We start from the raw sequence: 17,838 nt of genomic DNA, 5'->3' as shown, positions 1-17,838 counted from the left end.
GATTCGAACCGCCAACCTTCTGATCAGCAAGTCCTAGACAAGCTGTTTTGCTGCCCCCCAAGAAAACCCCACAAGCCCTTCTCCCTCCCTACTGCCCTCAAAAATGCCATCATATTAAATCAAACAATCTGCTGCTGACCTTCACAAAATCCAAAAAATATGCATTGTCTAATTCTGCCCTGGGCTCAGCCCTCTGTGAAGGGCTCTCCATCCTTGGAGGTTTTCAGCCAGAGGTTGGATGGCCACCTGTCAGGGAACCTTTAGCTGTGATTGCAAGGGAGCTAGGCTTAGATCATGGGTAGGCAAACTAAGGCCCGGGGGCCAGATCCGGCCCAATCACCTTCAACATCCGGCCTGCAGATGATCCGGGAATCAACATGTTTTTCCATGAGTAGAATGTGTGCTTTTATTTAAAATGCATCTCTGGGTTATTTGCGGGGCATAGGAATTCGTTCATTCCCCCCCCCCAAAATAGTCCGGCCCCTCACAAGGTCTGAGGGACAGTGGGCCGTCCCTCTGCTGAAAAAGTTTGCTGACCCCTGGGCTTAGATGATCCTTGAGAATCCCTTCCACCTCTATGACGCTACAAAACCTTCCTGGGTTTGCCCCAGTGACCCAATACATTTTTCAAAGTATTTTAAGGGCACTGCAAAGAGTTGGGAAGGGAAAGTAGCAAGCTTGTGGGCTACACAGGATTCTTCCTCAGCTGTTGCCTGTCATTTTAACTTATTTTAACTGATTTTTTTGGAGGGGTGTCCTTAGACGGAATCTGGGGAGCCTGACCCTCTCCAACCCAGGAAAGCCCCCTCTTCCCTGCCTCGTCTCCTCAACTCTCCACCCCAGCTTTTCCTTGCATAATCTAAGCTCCCCTCCTTTTTCCCTTGTTTTAACTTTTTTTAAAAGAAAAAGACAGAGAGCGCCAGCCCCGTCTCTTGTATTAGATTATGCTGGTGCATCTCCCCGCCCTCATCGTGCGCCCCCCCCCCGCCCCAGAAGCCCTTATCTCTCGCTCGCTCGCTCTCGCCTCGCCGTCACAGCGGATTTGGAAAGGAGTTTTATCTTGCAAACATTCGCAGACTTTGTTGATGTCTACACCGGGGTTGAGCGGAGCCCTCCCCCCTCCGCCGCCTCCGTCCCCGAAAGCCCCTGTTTGCCTTTGTAATTGTTATCGCCGCTCATTGTGGTTGTACCTTATTTGTCTCAAGCCTCGCGCGCCGACGAGCCGTGGAAGCCCCGCGTGGGAGCAGGCTGGACCCCGCCCGCCTGCCTCCCCCCTGCCCTCCGCCTCGCCCAACTCTCTCCTGATTTCTCCTTTTTCTCTTTTCACTTTCACCTCTTTGCCTCTCCTCCTCTTTACGGTTCACTTGTTTTCCTCATCTTCCTTTCCCCCCTCGGCCACATCTTTTTCCAGCCTTCCTTTTTCTCTTCCCCACTTTCCCCGCTTATCAAATTCTGTTTTTCTCTCCTCTCTTTTCCACATCCTTCCTTCCCTCTCTTTTCTTTCTTTCTTTCTTTCTTTCTTTCTTTCTTTCTTTCTTTCTTTCTTTCTTTCTTCCTCTCTCTCTCTCTCTCCTTCTCTCTTTCTCTCCTTCCTTCCTTCCTGTCTTTCTTCCTCTCCCTCGTTCTTATTCTTTCTCTTTCTTCTCTCCCTCTTTCTTTTTCTTTCCTTCTTCATTCCCTTCCTTCTTTCCTACTCTTCTTTTTCTCCCCTCTTTCCTTCCTCTCTCCCTCCCGCTCGCTCTTTCTTTCTTTCCTTCCTTCCTTCCTTCCATCCTTCTTTCCTTCTTTCTTTCCTTCCTTCCTTCTTTCCTTCCCTCTTTCTTTCTTTCTTTCCTTCTTTCCTTCCTTCCTTCCCCTCCCTCCCTCCCTCCTCAGGAACATAGGGTGCTGCTTTATACTGTCTCAGTGCTCCCTACACTGACTGGCAGCAATGGCTTTCCAGAGTTTCAGGCCGAGGTCTCTGTCCCGCCACCTGGGCCCTTCGGAATGCCAAGCAGGTGCCACTGAGATAAGGCCTCCCCCCTTCTCTCCCCCTCTCCATATTGTCCATTTCCTCCTCTCTCATCTTTCCATCCTGTTCCCTTCTTCCCCTTACAACTTTCTCACTCCTGTCTCCAAATGAACCCCATCCTTCCCCCTCCGCCTCCCGCCTCCATCTCCCCTCCTGCCCCCCATTATGCCTCTTGATCCCACTCACAACCAAACGCCAAATCCTGCCTGCTCGCTGTTTGATTAGATTGCTAACCCTTTAGGTAATCCCACCCCCATTTGGTGGATTTCCCCCTTCTCAAACATAGAGACAGCGGAGACCCACGGGTGGGAGAGGGTGTTATTTTGGAAAAAAGGGGTGTTTGGGGTCGTCGTTGTTGTTTTCAAGGGGGAGGGGAGGAGGAGGACGGAGCTGGGGTTTGGCAACCCCCACACCCAATCCCTCCGACCCCAAAAGGAAATTAAAAAATAAATAAAATCAGCCAGGTGTAAGGCTCCAACATTGTGCAGAGACGCCTAATCTCTCCAGGTGTGAAACTAAAACCAGCACGGACAGAAAGGGGGAAAGGAGGATGAGTGAGTCCACGTCCTCCTGCTCCCTTAGTTAAATTAAATCAAGCCAAACCACTTCCTTCCTCTCTCCCCCCTTCAATAAAGTCAGGTTTCCCGTAAATGTGGGGTGCTGGGTGGGGTGTTAAGAAAGGCTGGCAAATGGTTCTGTTTGTTGTTGTTTTTATTTGTACAATACACGTGTGTGTGTTTACACATACAGAAGTGGAGATCGAGATGCGTGTTTCTGCAATTACGCGTGTTTTGCAATGAGAAACCGGGAGATAAACTGCTTGGACGTTTTCCGCCTCGCAGAGACCATTCAAATATAAAATTGGGGGGCGGGAAGCATCAGTAGGGGAATTCTAAAGTATACTTTCTCCAAAATCAGTGTTTCCGTTTCAAAAATATGGATTAAGTATATATATATATATATATTATTTTTGCATGCCTGTGTTTCAGATCACACCTACAGCAGATCCACAACGCCAGACATTTAAAGCACGCTGAAGGCACATTTAAAGCACACGACTTACCCCAAAGAATCCTGGGAACTGGCGTTTGCTAAGGATGCTGGGAACTGTAGTGCTGTGAGGGTGAAACTACATTTCCCAGGACTCTTGGGGAGAAGTCGTGTGTTCTAACTGAGTGTGCTTTAAATGCACAAAAAAGGTCGTGATCTGGAATAGATTGACTTGGAGAGAAAGGCATGCCGTTTTGATGAGGCTTATCTGCTCAGCCTAAAACAAATCCATTCGCAGGAGCATTGAAATGTAAGAGACTGGCTGTTGGATCAGGCCCATTGCCAATCTAGTCCAGCATGCTGTTCCCACAGTGGCCAAGCAGACGCGGTCTGCCTGGATAGCTCAGTTGGTTAGAGTGTGGTGCTAAGAACACCAAGGTTGCAAGTTCGATCCCGTATGGGACTGCTGCATATTCCTGCATTGCAGGGGGTTGGACTAGAGGATCTTTTGGGTCCCTTCCAATTCCACAATTCTATGAAGCCCAAAGCAGGACCTGAGCACAACAGCAACTGCGTCCCTTGTGATTCCCATAACTGGATTTCAGAGGAATCTATGGAGAGACATTCGCGGCTACTTCTCGCCCTTAAACCCTGGGACCGGGAGGCCAGCTCCAGTGAGTCAACCTCAGCCCAGTTCCAGATATATCTGTCATCCAGAGCGCAACACACAACCATCTCCTGAAGGATCAGAAATCCTTTTGGTAAAGGGTGGTGGCTCACTGGCAGAACATCTGTCCAGCATGCAGAAGGATTCCAGCATCTCCAGGTAGCTCTGGGAAGGTCCTGCATGAAACCCTAGCGAGCCTCCACCACCCAGTGCAGTCAATCCTCAGCTATATGGATCAGAGTTATTATCTGGTATGAGGCCACGTTCTTGAGTCCATCTTACAGCGCCACCCTCTCTTCAAATCCACAACCAAATGAATAGAACAACCCCACAGGCACCTTTCTGGCTCCGTCTCACGAGTAAGTCCCACAGCTCCGACAGACCACGTTTAACCAGCTTCCGAAGCTGCTTTGGGGAGTCAATATCGGGACACTTCTGCGCATATGTGTACGCAAACACGTGCAAAGTTCTTTAAAATCCCCACGTTCCTTTACACTGGCGATGTCCAAACACACACAATATGGTCCATTGTGTTTTATTTATAACCCCCTCCCCCATCCCCTGTCGAGCTTTACTCACGAGTAGCACAGAACACAGGCCAAGGGTCAAGTGAAAAACAACAACAACCACGACTCACATATCCTAGTCAAAGTATCTAGTCCATTTCTCCCTGCTTTTCCCTCAACTTAATTGGAAATGCCAAATTAATATGATTTGCAGGCTTGTTTGTTTTTAAACAAACAACCAGCGATACCCCACCTCCATAACTTTCCGTGGGTCTTGCTCCTAGATTAACAGTACCCCGAAACGCGCGTGCAATTACGCGCGCGGCAGCCAATTTCTTAGCCCCTGAAACCTTCTTCATTATTTTGGATGCACCTAGATACCAAATCACAACGCAATAATCTCTTTTTTCCGGGGTTTACTCAGAAGTAAAACCATTGCGTGGGGGTGGCAAATCTCACACCTGGGCCATGCCCGGATTGCACTATAACTTTGCCTTGTCAATATCCTGGGGACCTCTCCTTTATCCTTGACCGAGGCTGGACCCATCCTCATCCTATTTGACACCCATTTTCTCAGCCTGCAGTCCCGGACCCCTTTTTCCTGGGGAGTTAAACCTCTCACAGAACTAACATGCTCTTGAGCAGAGACAGGTGGTATAGGATGCTAGGACGAGCTCCACCACTCCCACTCCACCCACTGGTTTTACACCTCCAGATCTATTAAAGCTAGGAGGCTTACTCCCATTTCTGCAGGAGACAACAGGAGTATTACTGTATCTAAGGCGTCCAAAGGAGACTCTCCCTTTCCCGTGCACCTCAAATCTCCCAGAAACGGTACCAATCCTAACTTTCATGCATAGGGGCCGGCGCTGTGAGATGAGGCCCTTTGCAATATCATTCAAATTATTGCAATAAAATAATAATAATAATTTCAACTTCCCGGTGGGTGCCCACGTTGCAGCAAAACCACCGCCCCTGGCAAATGGCTTCGGGACACCTTCCAATCCCATGCGTAAATCTATTACTGGGACGCGCGCACACCCTAGTAAGCGTGTGCAGGTATGGTGGCAGAAAGAGTTTCTGAGCCACTGAACAGACTACACCAGAGAGGCTGGCGAGCGCTCTGCCCTGCGGTAGCCAAATGGCCCTTCCCCGCTCCACGAACGCTTACTCATATACCACGATAGGGGTGGTAAGTTATTTGGAGGTGGTCTATAGTCCCGCAGCCTAGCCCACTGCTTGTGGCCTCCAGCTTCCTCGGCCTGGACTGTCTCCCTACCCTCAGAGACTCTGATGACCAGAAGAATAAATTCGCTCGCCCATCCCTCCCCCGCCACCCTAAACAAACCAAATGAGAAACAGCCCTGGATTTTATTTTTTTGAGAAGGGGAGGAAGAGAAAGAGGCGAGCGGGAGAGGTGGTATTGGAAGACACCCTCCCTCCCTCCTATACACATACACACACACGCACACACACACACAGAGCGCGGCTAGCCCTCATGAATATCCGCCGTGGGCCAAGCGGAGTGAGCCGTTTAAAGATGAAAGTGCGAGCGAAATAAAGACTCAATTTAATCTGTCTTAAACCCCTTCAACTTAACGTTTGTGCTGGGAACCCGAAGAGTGAGTCCCTGATTGGGGATAAATACATTTTCTTAACATGCCTCGGAGCTATTACACCCCTCTCCAACACAGCGCACTATTCAGGCGCCACAGTTTTCATTACGACCGCTAATAAGTCTTAACGTTATTAAATGCCAAGCGGATGATAGAGAGGGAGGAAAAGAGAAAAAAAACAGACGAGCGAGGGGAGCCTTTTCTTTCACGATGCAGCCGGGAGAGCTCGGATCCCTACTAAGAAAATCCAGCACAGGCCACTATAGAGGGGTTTTTGGGGGGAGGGACTGCCCCCCCAAAAGACGCCTCCTCCTTTTCCATCTTCTATTATTCCTGGGAAACAATAAGTCTCCCTGGGGAAAAGGAGATGACCAAGGGAGACTTACTCACGAGTATACCTGGCTGTACAACCTCTCCAGCACAGGACTTTTTTTTTGGGGGGGGGTGCAACATCTGTCTCCTCTCTCACCCCACCTCCCATGAAGTTTTACGTCCGAGAAAGGCGTGCGAAGGGGGGACCTGGCTCTCCCAAGCTGAAATGTTTTGCACGTCTACTTGGGAGTTAATAAGAATAAAAATCTTTGGGGGTGGGGATTGGGTCGTGAACCAGGCAAAATGCACAGAGAAAGGCCCGAGGTTCCGATCCCTCACTTACCTGGGAGCAGCCCCCCCTCATACGATTCAGAAGGAGTCACTCCCGAGTAGTGAATCCCACAAACCTCTCCCCCCCTTACCCGGGCTTTCGCACACTTTCCTAGAGAGTAAGCCCATTGGATTGCCTGGGTTTGCCTTCCAAAATCACTCTGGCCAAAATAAAAGTGCTGAGGGCGAACGGAGCAAGCGCGTCTTCTAGGAAATCAGCGCTAGTTGTTTGGTTCCGATCCTAAACAGTATTAAAAGGGGCGTGTGTGCCCACAGTATGATCCCTATGAGCGCAAGATCGCTTCCAGATATTCACGGGATAGGATTCGGCTGCAATTTTGAGCGGCTTTTCTCTATAGTGTTCTGGGATGCGGGTCTTCGGTGAATCCCCAGACCCTAATTTAGCCCAATCTCCTAAAACAATAAAAGTGGGGCAGGTAAAAATTGGGGTTGCCCCCCCAAATCATTCCAGCACTGCTCTAAGTAAACCCTACTAAATTTACTCGGTCTGTCGTCTGAATTAAAAGCATACAGAGAGTCGGGAACAGGGGTTTGTTTTTTGAGTATTTAGAAAAAGGATTTTTATTTTAAAAAAGATGTTTTTTACACATCGCTTTTCTACATGGCGGAGTCCAGGGGTTTTGCAACAAAACTGGGATGATATAAATAATTATCACCTATACTGAATAATAAAATAATAGTAGTAATAATAATAATAATAATAATAATAATAATAATAATAATAATAATAAACTAGGTAATAAGTCTTCGGTTATAGTGCTTAGTATCGTACTCTGTTAGAGGCACAACCCGACCCAGGGCTCTGTTTTAACCCTAAACATGTAGACAATCGTATCCTAAAGCAGTTTTCGAGGCGGTGGGTAAAATCAGGAATACGCAGACTTTTCTTCCTTTAGTTCCTTCTTCCAAAAGTGGCGATTTTGGACAAGGATTCTGCACTCCTGTATATCTACTGGAGAGTAACCCCACTGCTGCTGGGAGGCAGCTGAGAGTTAGGAAAGGGCTATAGGGAGTTCTCCAAACGCCTAGGTCCTGGAGGCACGTTTCCCCCCAAGAATCCGTCCCACCTAACCGAGGGGCCCCGATCCAAAAGCCGGAGACGAGCTACGGGCCGCGGGTCCCCTCCGCGCTTACTCGGGAGTCATTAAATCCCCACTCTCGCTTCCTTCAAAGAGAATTTACTCCAGAGAAGGTTGCTTGGGGGGGGGGTGCGAGAGTATTTTTAAAACAACAACAATGCAGACCCAGAGATTTCCCCCCCCTCCAAAGGTTGGAGGTGTATGTATGGAACAAATGTTTTACAAGTTAAGTATGGTCATTAGGTACTTTAATTAGGGCAATTAAAAGTTTGGCAGGCTTGAAAAGAGATTTATGGATTGTGGGGAGGATTTCTCGCATTCTCTGGTTTTCTTAAAAAAAAAAATGCCAATGAGTGATCTAAGACACGGCTGGGAAATCTGGGTATGGGGGGGGGAGGTGGGAAATCAAAGCACTTTTGCGGGGATCGAACCTGAGTAGCCTTTTCGCAAATGGATCTTCACTTTTCTGAAGGCAATTTCTCTTATTCCACCCCCCCCCCACGCCAAAAACACACAACAACAAACCCCTCAGCCTCCTCCTATAGGGTGTCTCTTCACCAGCTTTCTTGAAACTGGAAGTAAATTCGTCCAGAGGGTTTTTAAAAGACGAAAAGACAATAATTTCTATATATGCTCATTTCGAAAGGACACGGATCGGAGCCTTGAATGGGGGGGGGCAGAACCCTCACTCCTCACCCACAGCTAGGAAGAAGCGCTTTCACATGCCAATGCGCGGGGCGCGCGCGCTTACTCGAGAGGAGGCCCTGCTTATACCCGCCCTCCCCCTCTTCAAAAAAATAAACGCATTTTCTTTCAAGGGCGGGGGAATCAAACAAAGCCTCTTGAAAACTCGCGATCTTGTAGGCAATAGAAATTCACTTTCAAGCTAAACAATTCTTAGGAATGAGTGATTCCTCCATCGGAACCTCTAAAAAAATCAACCAGTTAGTTGCTTTCTCATTTTCTCTCTCTCCCTCCCTCTCCCTCTTTCGTTTTCCTCTCCCCCCTTTTTTTTGAGGGGTTCACTTTTGGAACAGTCCATTTATTTAGCTCCGCACACAAGAGCCTTTTATCTTGGCGTACCTTCCGTTTTTCCTCCCTGAAAACTTTGGTTTTTCTTTCTTTGCAGAAACCCCAAATTTCTTTGGGGAGGAAAAAAAAAAAACAAAAAACGGACGTGAATCATCCTGAAAAAGACATCTTAAATGAGGAAAGAACCACCATTACACGTGCACAAAAATATTTAAGCAGCCGGAAAGGAAAAGTGGAATTCGAGAAATAAATAAAACTCCATTAAATCTACTTTACGACCAAACTCCCACGGAATGCAATTTGCAAACTTTTCGTGGGGGGGGGGGAGAAAGAGGGACGGGACTACCTGCCTAAGAATCTGAGCCGATGGTATTCTCTAAAGCCTAAATAAACAAGCAAAAAAAAAGTATGTCCACTTTTTATTTTTATTTTATTTTCGATCACGACGTGGGGTGGGGAGGGGAGGCAAAACAAGCACCGATCGCTATTCAGCGACAAAAGACCTGATTTACAAGTGGATATTGAGCAATTTGAACCAAAGACCCCCTCCCGCCCAAAAAAGGAAAAAAAAGGGGGGGAGACAGCGTTTTGCTAACCTCCAACCGGCTCCCCTCCCCTCTTCTTGCAACAGACGGCGCGGATAATATTACAAAACTATCGACCAGCGGGGCGCTTTGAATAAATCTATCTCCCATTCTTCTGCCCCCGTTTTGTTCCCAAACTCCGCGGCCCTGCCTTGGGAATTTTTTTGAATAAGAATAAGCCAAGGCCGAACCCCCCCTCCTTTCTCTCTATTTTAACGGGAGGGGGGCGAGGAGGAGGAAAAAAGAGAGACACACAGCTTCGTCTGTTTGCCCCCCCTCCCGCGCACCCTCCAACCTTCTCTTTAAAAAATTGTTTGCTTTTGGGGGGCCACAGAGTTCCTTTGCCGTATTTAAAACTTTTTAATCGACTTGGAAAAGTCTTTGCAAAGCGAAGTTCATCTCCAAGGTTAACCCCCCTCCCAGCCAAAGGCGAGACCCGAAAGCCAAACAAGCCGATTTCTCCACCTTCTGTTCAAACATTTCGAGGTCCAGCACCGAATATACATATATTTTTAATTGGCGCTTTTTTTTCTTTCAAAAATAAAAAATAAAAATGATAAGAAGTGGAGATTATCAACCCGCCGTAATCTCAGCGTGATATATTCGGTCGGAAAACGCTGGTCACCCTTCCTATTTTTTTAAGATCTTGAAAAATGAATAGCAATTTTTTTTAAAAAATTAATAATTCTATTTTCTGAGAGATGAAATGCACCTCAGAAGCCCATTCAAGGCGGTATCGTTATTCCAGTCCAATAAAAATTAAATACAAGCAACCATTACTTGTACGCTCTTACTCGGGAGTAAAGACTTTGCAGCCGAGGCCTGGGCATGTTTACTCGAATGTAACCCCCCCCAACCAACCGCCGCAGCAGTGCGACTTATTTCCAGGTAAATGTGCCTGAGATCTGAGAAACGACCTTCTCCCTTTTCTCTTCATCCCCTCTTTCGGGCAAATTCTTGTTAATATTTTATTTTAGGGTGGAGTTAGCCAACTGCTCCTTCCTTCACCCCCGAAATGCCCTCTATCGCACACCCCTCTCAAAAAGTGTTCAGTCATAAGACCCTCCCTCCATTGCTCATCCATGTGAAGGAAAAGGATCACCCCCCCCCCCCGATGAAATGGACAACCCCACAACCCCTGATATTAATGTAGAAAACGGAACTGTTCCAACCGCTCTCTGAGCGCTCTCTGCTACCGGGTTATTAATTACAGAATAGCAGCTTTGCTCCAGAAACACCCCCCCCCCCAATTTACACATCCCCACTCCCGCCGCCCACCCCAATATACCCTTACGAAACCCCCAAATGACAAACGTCATCGCCTTCCCCTTCAATTAATTTTTTTTGGGTGGGTGGGGGAGTGGAGATAAAACAACAGGAAGGTATCATTATTTTAAAACAAACAAACAAGGTATCATTATATATATATCATTATATATTTATATATAAAATATATATCTCATACATATATATATATATATCTATATATATATATATATATATATTAAAAACCCCCAAACAAACACAAAAACATTGGGCGTTATCACGAACAAAAACAGTCTTCCCACCCCTGTGGAAAAATACTAACTTGGGTGGCGTTAGGTTTTTAAGAAATTCAAGATGCACACACATATTCAGGTATCTACACGCACATTAAAACCTCTCTCTCTTTCCCTCTCTCTCTGTACAAATATATACTTATGTCTATATGAAAGAATCTCCCCCAATTTCCATGACACCTCCCACGCCTCCCCCCCCAAGATATCCAGAAACCCAACGGATAATTGAATCTGATACCCCCCATCAGTAAACTGTCAAAGGCGGTTTCAGGGGACCATTTAGAAAACAGTAGCAAGCCGAAGAGAAAGTGATCTGTTTAACGAATTCATTTAGGACCCCCCTCTCACCCCCCCCCCACAGCCGGCTTTCAAGTCCTTATAAGTAACTGATCCGGAGTGACTCCGGTTTTCAAGGCAAGAGGTCCATGCTCGTGTTCCGGATGGAGCTTTCGCCACCCGTTCCAAAACACCCGCGCAAAAACAAAAAACCACAAAAACGGGTGTATGTGTGAAAATCAAACCATTCAAGGCAGACAGGTAGCACATTAACACTTCCAAGACCCCACAACCAGACCCCCTCCCCTTTTTCTCCCCTATTGTGTTTTCCAAGCGGCTCTCTAATTTTATTAACACCACCCAACAGTTCAAGATTTGTCTTCAAAAGATCAATCAAGCTTTGAAAAGGGAAAGGGAGACTCCCTCTGGGGGGCAATCTGCGTCTGCGGCGATTATATTTTTTAATAGTAAGTGTGAAAAATGAAAGAAAGAGACACTCTGGGCCTATTCTCTATACCGCCTTCCCCTTTCACTAACTTAACGGGTGATATAAATAATATTTCAAATAACATTTCCTCTTTTTTAAAAAGAAAGAAAGAAAGAAAGAAAGAAAAAGTTATCCTTAAGATTTCAGGTGCTGAAAATATGCACATTTTTTCTCCCGCCTTCCGTCAGTCTAAAAGCATCTCTTAAACAGCATCACATCCTACCGGAGAGAAACTTTATTTTAAAAGAAAGCACAGCGGGGTTTTACATGCTGAAGAATTAAACACGGCTCCCTACTCTTTCTTTGAAACACTGCAATTTGATTATCTGGTCACTGAAAGTCAAGGTGGTAGACCACATGAAGGATTTTAACAATACACCAGCGAAAAGAGGACCACGGACTTGCATCCTGTTTTTTCCACCTCTAAAAAGAGCTCCGAATAACATTATTCAATCCCGATCAAGACTGTTTTGAATTCAAAGCTATTCCTTAACGTACAGGGGGGCTCTGTAGAAATGAGTCAAAGATGAGCTAGATGGAGGATTGCGGGTGCATGCACAGAAAAATACAAATTGCACTAGTGGAGGCAGAAGTTCTTTAAAAAAAACTAATCTTAAGATTCTAGGCCTTATGGGTTTGGAAATAAAAAGGCAATGCCTGCTATAATATTGGGGTCTTAAAACTGTAGACGGCAGAATAAGGTTTTCAGTGGATGAAATGGCAATTTGTGTCACTGTCCCAACCATAACAAGGAAAGTAAAATTATGCAAAATTACAGAATGTGTCAATTTGCATAATTTATGCAGGTTCCTGATTATTATTATTGTTATTAATGCACAAAGTACTGAAAAACCAGGTCAGAAAAAAGATAATAAATTATTCTTGAAGACTTTATTTATTATTATTATTATTTAAAAAATCATGTCCTCTCAGATTCTCCTGAGACAGTTATACTTTACACCTATTAAGAACCTTTGAGCTACAAAGATTTTATAAAGTCCAACGTGTTCTGCTAAGGTATTGAAATCTTTGAGAATATATTCAAAACCAGGGGAGGAAGCGGCTTGGACTTTCTACAATATAAAAAAAGGACCCACTTGAATAGTTAAATGTTTTTTAAAGGCTTTTTAGTTTTCATTTCACCCCTCTGAGAATTTCCTTTTTTTAAAAAAAGAAGAAGTAGAAAAAAAATAAAAATTAAACTCAATCCTTAAAACACCCCCTTTCCACAAAGCCTTTCACATGACTGTTTAGCTGCGGTCACATATGCCCTATATTTTTTAAAGCATTCCTATCCAGTCATAGCTGCCCTCAAATAATCCCGGGAATTGTAGTTTGCCGAGGGGGCTGGGAACCATAGCACTGCGAGATCTCTCCTAACAATTCCCAGCTCCCTTGAAAAACTATAGTTTCCCAGAATTCTTTGTCGCAATCCACGACTGGGGCATGAGAGTGATTGAAACATGTGGATGTTATGACCAGAATCCTTTAGCCTCAGAGAGCTGGGTAACCTGAAGTCCTCTGGACGTTGCTGGACTCCATCTCCCATCACCCTTGGTCCTTGGCCATGCTATCTGGGGCTGATGGAAGTTGGGAGTCCAATCACCCGGAGGCTCACAGGTTCAGCATCCCTGAACCGGACCATCACTTGCCTTTACTGTCCCTAGCTACCTCTGTCACCTGCCTTCACTGCCCCTGTCTACCTCCATCACAACTTTGCCTTCTTTTAACTCAGAGTCCTCCAGATGTTGATAGGCCGCACTCCCCTTATCCCTGCCCCTGGGTCATACTAGCTGGGGCTGATGGGAGTTTGAGCCCAAAAACAGCTAGTTCTCCACCCCTAGTTCTGGTGAAAGAAACTCTGGGTTTATCTTCACCTAAGTCTTGCATCTCACTGACTGTAAGTTCCTGGGAGCAGAGGCCTGTTTTAATTCTTTCCATTTATTATAAAATCCTTGTCCTGCCTTTTGCCCGACAACAGGCCTCCAAAGCAGCTCGCAGTAAAATAAAGCAAACACACAAACAACTCGCAATAAACTTTTGAAACAAACCAATAGAAAGCAACCGTCGCTGCAAGACTACAGATGTGGTAGTTATCAGTATGAACATCCCTTCCCCGCACAAAGAAAGCTAGCAGATCAGGGTGACAAGGTTAAAACCGGAATCGTTTTCTGAATACTGGGAGGTGGAGTCTCAACAGCACAGGGAGGGAAGTTTCATATACGAACAACAGGCTCATCCTCTGAGTGCCACCAAAACAAGGCCATCTGCACAAGCACAAGGAGGAAACCACTGGTGTGCTCAGAGGAATTTGCAGTGAATATAAACAAACTAACTTGGAATGGAGTAGCCCCAGAAAGGTGTGGCTGGCTGGCTGGCACACTCCAGGAACAGAAGCACTTAAATGCTGAAACATTTTTTTTTTTGCAGTTCCCACTCACTTCACAATGTCAACATACAATAGGATGGAGGAAACCAGGAGAGAGGCCAAAAATTATTATTTTTTAAAAGGGGGTGTATGTGTTTGTAATTGTCCCCCTCCCTCCCTTTCTCTCTACCTTTGTCGCCCAAAATGCCGTCAATGCTGTGCTTGGCCTTCTTCTCGCTGTCGTCCTCCTTCTTATCGCAGTCCTCCTCTTCCTCTTTCTTCCCGAACTTGATTCGGAGCACCCGGCTAATCGAACTCACTAAACCTCAGACAGTCAAAGACAGAAGAAGAAAATATAAGCTGCTTTGAAACTGGAAAGTTGAAACTGGGAGGCAAAAAAGGTACTTCCATCAGTAATGGTGAGGATTCTCTCCATCCATGGTGGAAGGTCAACATCTAATGCTGCTCCATCTCCATGACACCCTATCACCAGCCCCAGCTCATAAGGCCTGCCCATCTGGAGATTGCAGATCTCCTGTTTGGATTTTCAAAGCACAGGGAACATCCACATTTGGGGAAGAAAATGCTTGGGGTAGCAGTAGTTGGAGGGGAAAGTGGAATAGATGAGGGGGAATTAGAGGAAGCACTAGGGTTCGCAATCCGCATTAAGCCAAGGTATGGATTGGCCAACAGCCCAAAAGTCTCTGTTGCATCCACACCCAACAGGAACTTCTTCTAAGTAAAGGTAAAGGGACCCCTGACCATTAGGTCCAGTCGTGACCGACTCTGGGGTTGCGGCGCTCATCTCGCTTTATTGGCCGAGGGAGCCGGCGTACAGCTTCCAGGTCATGTGGCCAGCATGACTAGGCCACTTCTGGCAAACCAGAGCAGCGCACGGAAACGCCGTTTACCTTCCCGCCGGAGCGGTACCTATTTATCTACTTGCACTTTGACATGCTTTTGAACTGCTAGGTTGGCAGGAGCAGGGACTGAACAACGGGAGCTCACCCCGTCACGGGGATTCGAACCGCCGACCTTCTGATCGGCAAGTCCTAGGCTCTGTGGTTTAACCCACAGTGCCACCCGCGTCCCTAACTTCTTCTAAACCAGGGCTTAAAACAAAATAAAAGTGGTCCATGGACTATCAGCGGCCAGCAATCCTTGTTCAGGTGGACATGCCCACACCAAATCATTGTTTAAATCTTTAGTTTTAATCCTGTGAACCACCCTGAGACCTGCGGGAATAGGGTGGTATACAAGTTTAATAAATAGTAATAATATTTAAATTTTGATTGCTTCTTTTCTTTTTCTTATGTATTGCATTTCACTGCATTACAGTGTGAATTTTATGGAACACGAGTTGTAGTAATAAATATGAAATGAAAGGAATAAAAACCCAGTGAGGTATCTCACTTAGGAAACTACTTTAAATAGAGGGAGAGCTCGCTGGTCCAGCAAGTTCAGTATTGTCTACTCTGACTGGCAGCTGCTCTCCAGGGTTTCCGGGAGGGAGTCTTTTCCTAGCTCTGCCTGGAGATGTCAAAGACTGAACCCAGGACTTTTGGCACGCAACTCAGATGCTCTACCACCGAGCTATGATGCTTCCCTGTGTTTGAGCAGGTGTCATCTTAGATGTACTTAACTCCTGCAGGAGTCCTTAAATCAACAAACAGGCCAACGACTCTCTAAATACTCAGCCCAACCCCCAACCCCAGTTATATTTAGGATAAACACACACAACTCCCACCCTTAACAAACCAACACACTGAAACTACTGTCCTCAAAACACCTTTGGAGCGGATGTGTGTGTTGAGGCTTCAGTTGGTACACTGGCATAAAAAAGGGTAAAGGGACCCCTGACCATTAGGTCCCGTCGTGGCCGACTCGGGTTGTGGCGCTCATCTCGCTTTATTGGCTGAGGGAGCTGGAGTACAGCTTCCGGGTCATGTGGCCAGCATGACTAAGCCGCTTCTGGCGAACCAGAGCAGCGCACGGAAACACCGTTTACCTTCCCGCCAGAGTGGTACCTATTTATCTACTTGCACTTTGACGTGGTTTCGAACTGCTAGGTTGGCAGGAGCAGGGACCGAGCAACGGGAGCTTACCCTGTCTTGGGCATTTGAACTGCCGACCTTCTGATTGGCAAGTCCTAGGCTCTGTGGTTTAACCCACAGCGCCAGCCACGTCCCTATACCTTGGCATAAGTGGAGGCCAAAAGACTGCGATGGGCTGCTGGTCCCATTTTTTTTTTTAAAAAAATCCCCAACCTGTGGCCCTCCAGAAGTTTTGGCCTACAACTCCCATGATCCCTAGTTAACAGGACCAGTGGTCAGGGATGATGGGAATTGTAGTCCAAAACATCTGGTGGGCTGAAGCTTGGGGGTGCCTGGATTAGAGTGTCAGACTAGGACATAGGTACAAGTAGGTAGCCATGTTGGTCTGCAGTAGTCGGAACAAAATAAAAAAAATCCTTCCAGTAGCACCATAGAGACTAACTAAGTTTGTTATTGGTATGAGCTTTCGTGTGCATGCACACTTTGACTTCAAATACTCTTAAGATATTCTTCAGATCTGAAGTGTGCATGCACACTGAGTGCGACCTGGGGCCAGTCACCACCTCTCTCAGCCCAACCTACCTCACATGGTTGTTGTGGGGATTAAATGAGATGCGGGGAGAACCACACATACCGCCTTGAGCTCCTTGGGGGAGGAAGGCAGAATATAAATGTATGGGGAACCTTGGGTGCCGAGATCGAATCCAGCCCTCTCTGTCTGGCCCTTGGGACTCTCGCCAGGTCACACACACCCTGCTCATCACCCTTGTTGAGTGTTTTTGCCTGGCTAGAAATGCGTCCTTGAACTCCGATCATTCCTCTTGCCTGCCTAGATGAAGGATAGGGTGTGGGTGTGGGTGTAAATATGTGGGTTTGTGTAGAAACCAACCCGCCGTACAAAGCTAAAATTCCTATTTGTTGCTCTGCTGCTAGCCCCGACAGCCACCAGAAGGTCACTCACAAGGGAACGGTGGTTCTGCCTACCCTAAACAGTTTGGGGACAGCACCGCTTTCCCCTATATGACTCTGTACATTTGTAAGAACTTCTATGGGGGCCCTGCATACTTGCACAACATCAGACAGATCAATTCAGCTAACAGGTTTGGGGAATATGGCCTTTGTGGTGGTGGCCCCTTTAGTGTTGAAGCTTCCTTCTCAATTACCTGCTCATGGCGCCCACAGTTCAGGCCTTCCAATGGCCCTAGAAACCTACCTTGGCCCCTGTGTCCTAACAGTATGGTCATTTGGAGACCCGAGCTGTCCTCAGTTGTGTATTACCTAACTCTTCATGGCCTGACTTATGAAAGCCGGCGAGTGCTGGGAGTGTTTGACGAGGACCCGATTCAAATCCTGACTTGGCCATGAAGCTCGTTGGGTGACCATAGGCTAGTTGCTGCCTCTCAGTCTAAGCTACCTCACAGGGGTGTTTTGGGAATTAAATGAGGAGCTGGGAGAGACCTGGCACTTCTTGGAGAAAAGGTTGGGATATGAATTCAGCAAAAATGATAAAATATTAAAATAAAGTCAAAGTGTGACAGTGTAATGCATCTCGTCTCGTTGTACACAGCTGACTTCTAATAATTCCAGTGTCTGCTGGAAATGAGATTGGTGGGGCAGAAGGGAGGTCAACAGTAGGTGGCGACACAGCCAAGAAGAGGCAGTCAACTAATTCCGGTTGTGCTCCCATCCTCCTGGTTGCTGAATTCTGCAAGGTCAATGTTGAGGCTAAGGAGGAGGAGGGTCACTCCCCCTGAACTGGATGCAAGTAAGAAGGCAGACTGGATGAGGCCCCATTTACCCTCATGGAGCAGCCTCTACTGGATTCCTTCCTTCCTTCCTTCCTTCCTTCCTTCCTTCCTTCCTTCATTCCTTTCTCTCTCTCTCTCTCTCTCTCTCTCTCTCTGTCTCCTTATGCCCTCATTGCAAATGTATAGACATAGAACCTT

General features: G+C 46.6%; 1 protein-coding gene across 5 annotated transcripts in view; it reads right to left on the bottom strand.

The window, feature by feature from the left end:
* Positions 1-17,838, bottom strand: part of PAX7 (paired box 7) — a 170,039-nt gene that overhangs the window by 141,737 nt on the left and 10,464 nt on the right. For 2 of the 5 annotated variants that reach the window (XM_053401016.1, XM_053401015.1), the window contains exon 4: positions 14,029-14,157. The exons of 1 other annotated variant lie outside the window; for it this stretch is intronic. In XM_053401016.1, the coding sequence (XP_053256991.1) occupies positions 14,029-14,157 (129 nt within the window). Of the gene's footprint in view, positions 1-14,028; positions 14,164-17,838 lie in introns of all 5 variants that reach the window. 2 more of the 5 variants (XM_053401014.1, XM_053401013.1) reach the window with 1 other exon arrangement.

The sequence above is a fragment of the Podarcis raffonei genome, chromosome 8 (assembly GCF_027172205.1).
Source record: "Podarcis raffonei isolate rPodRaf1 chromosome 8, rPodRaf1.pri, whole genome shotgun sequence".
Lineage (NCBI taxonomy): Eukaryota > Metazoa > Chordata > Lepidosauria > Squamata > Lacertidae > Podarcis > Podarcis raffonei.
The sequence above is the reverse complement of the archived record's forward strand: the minus strand, read 5'-3'. Positions and strand labels throughout refer to the sequence as shown.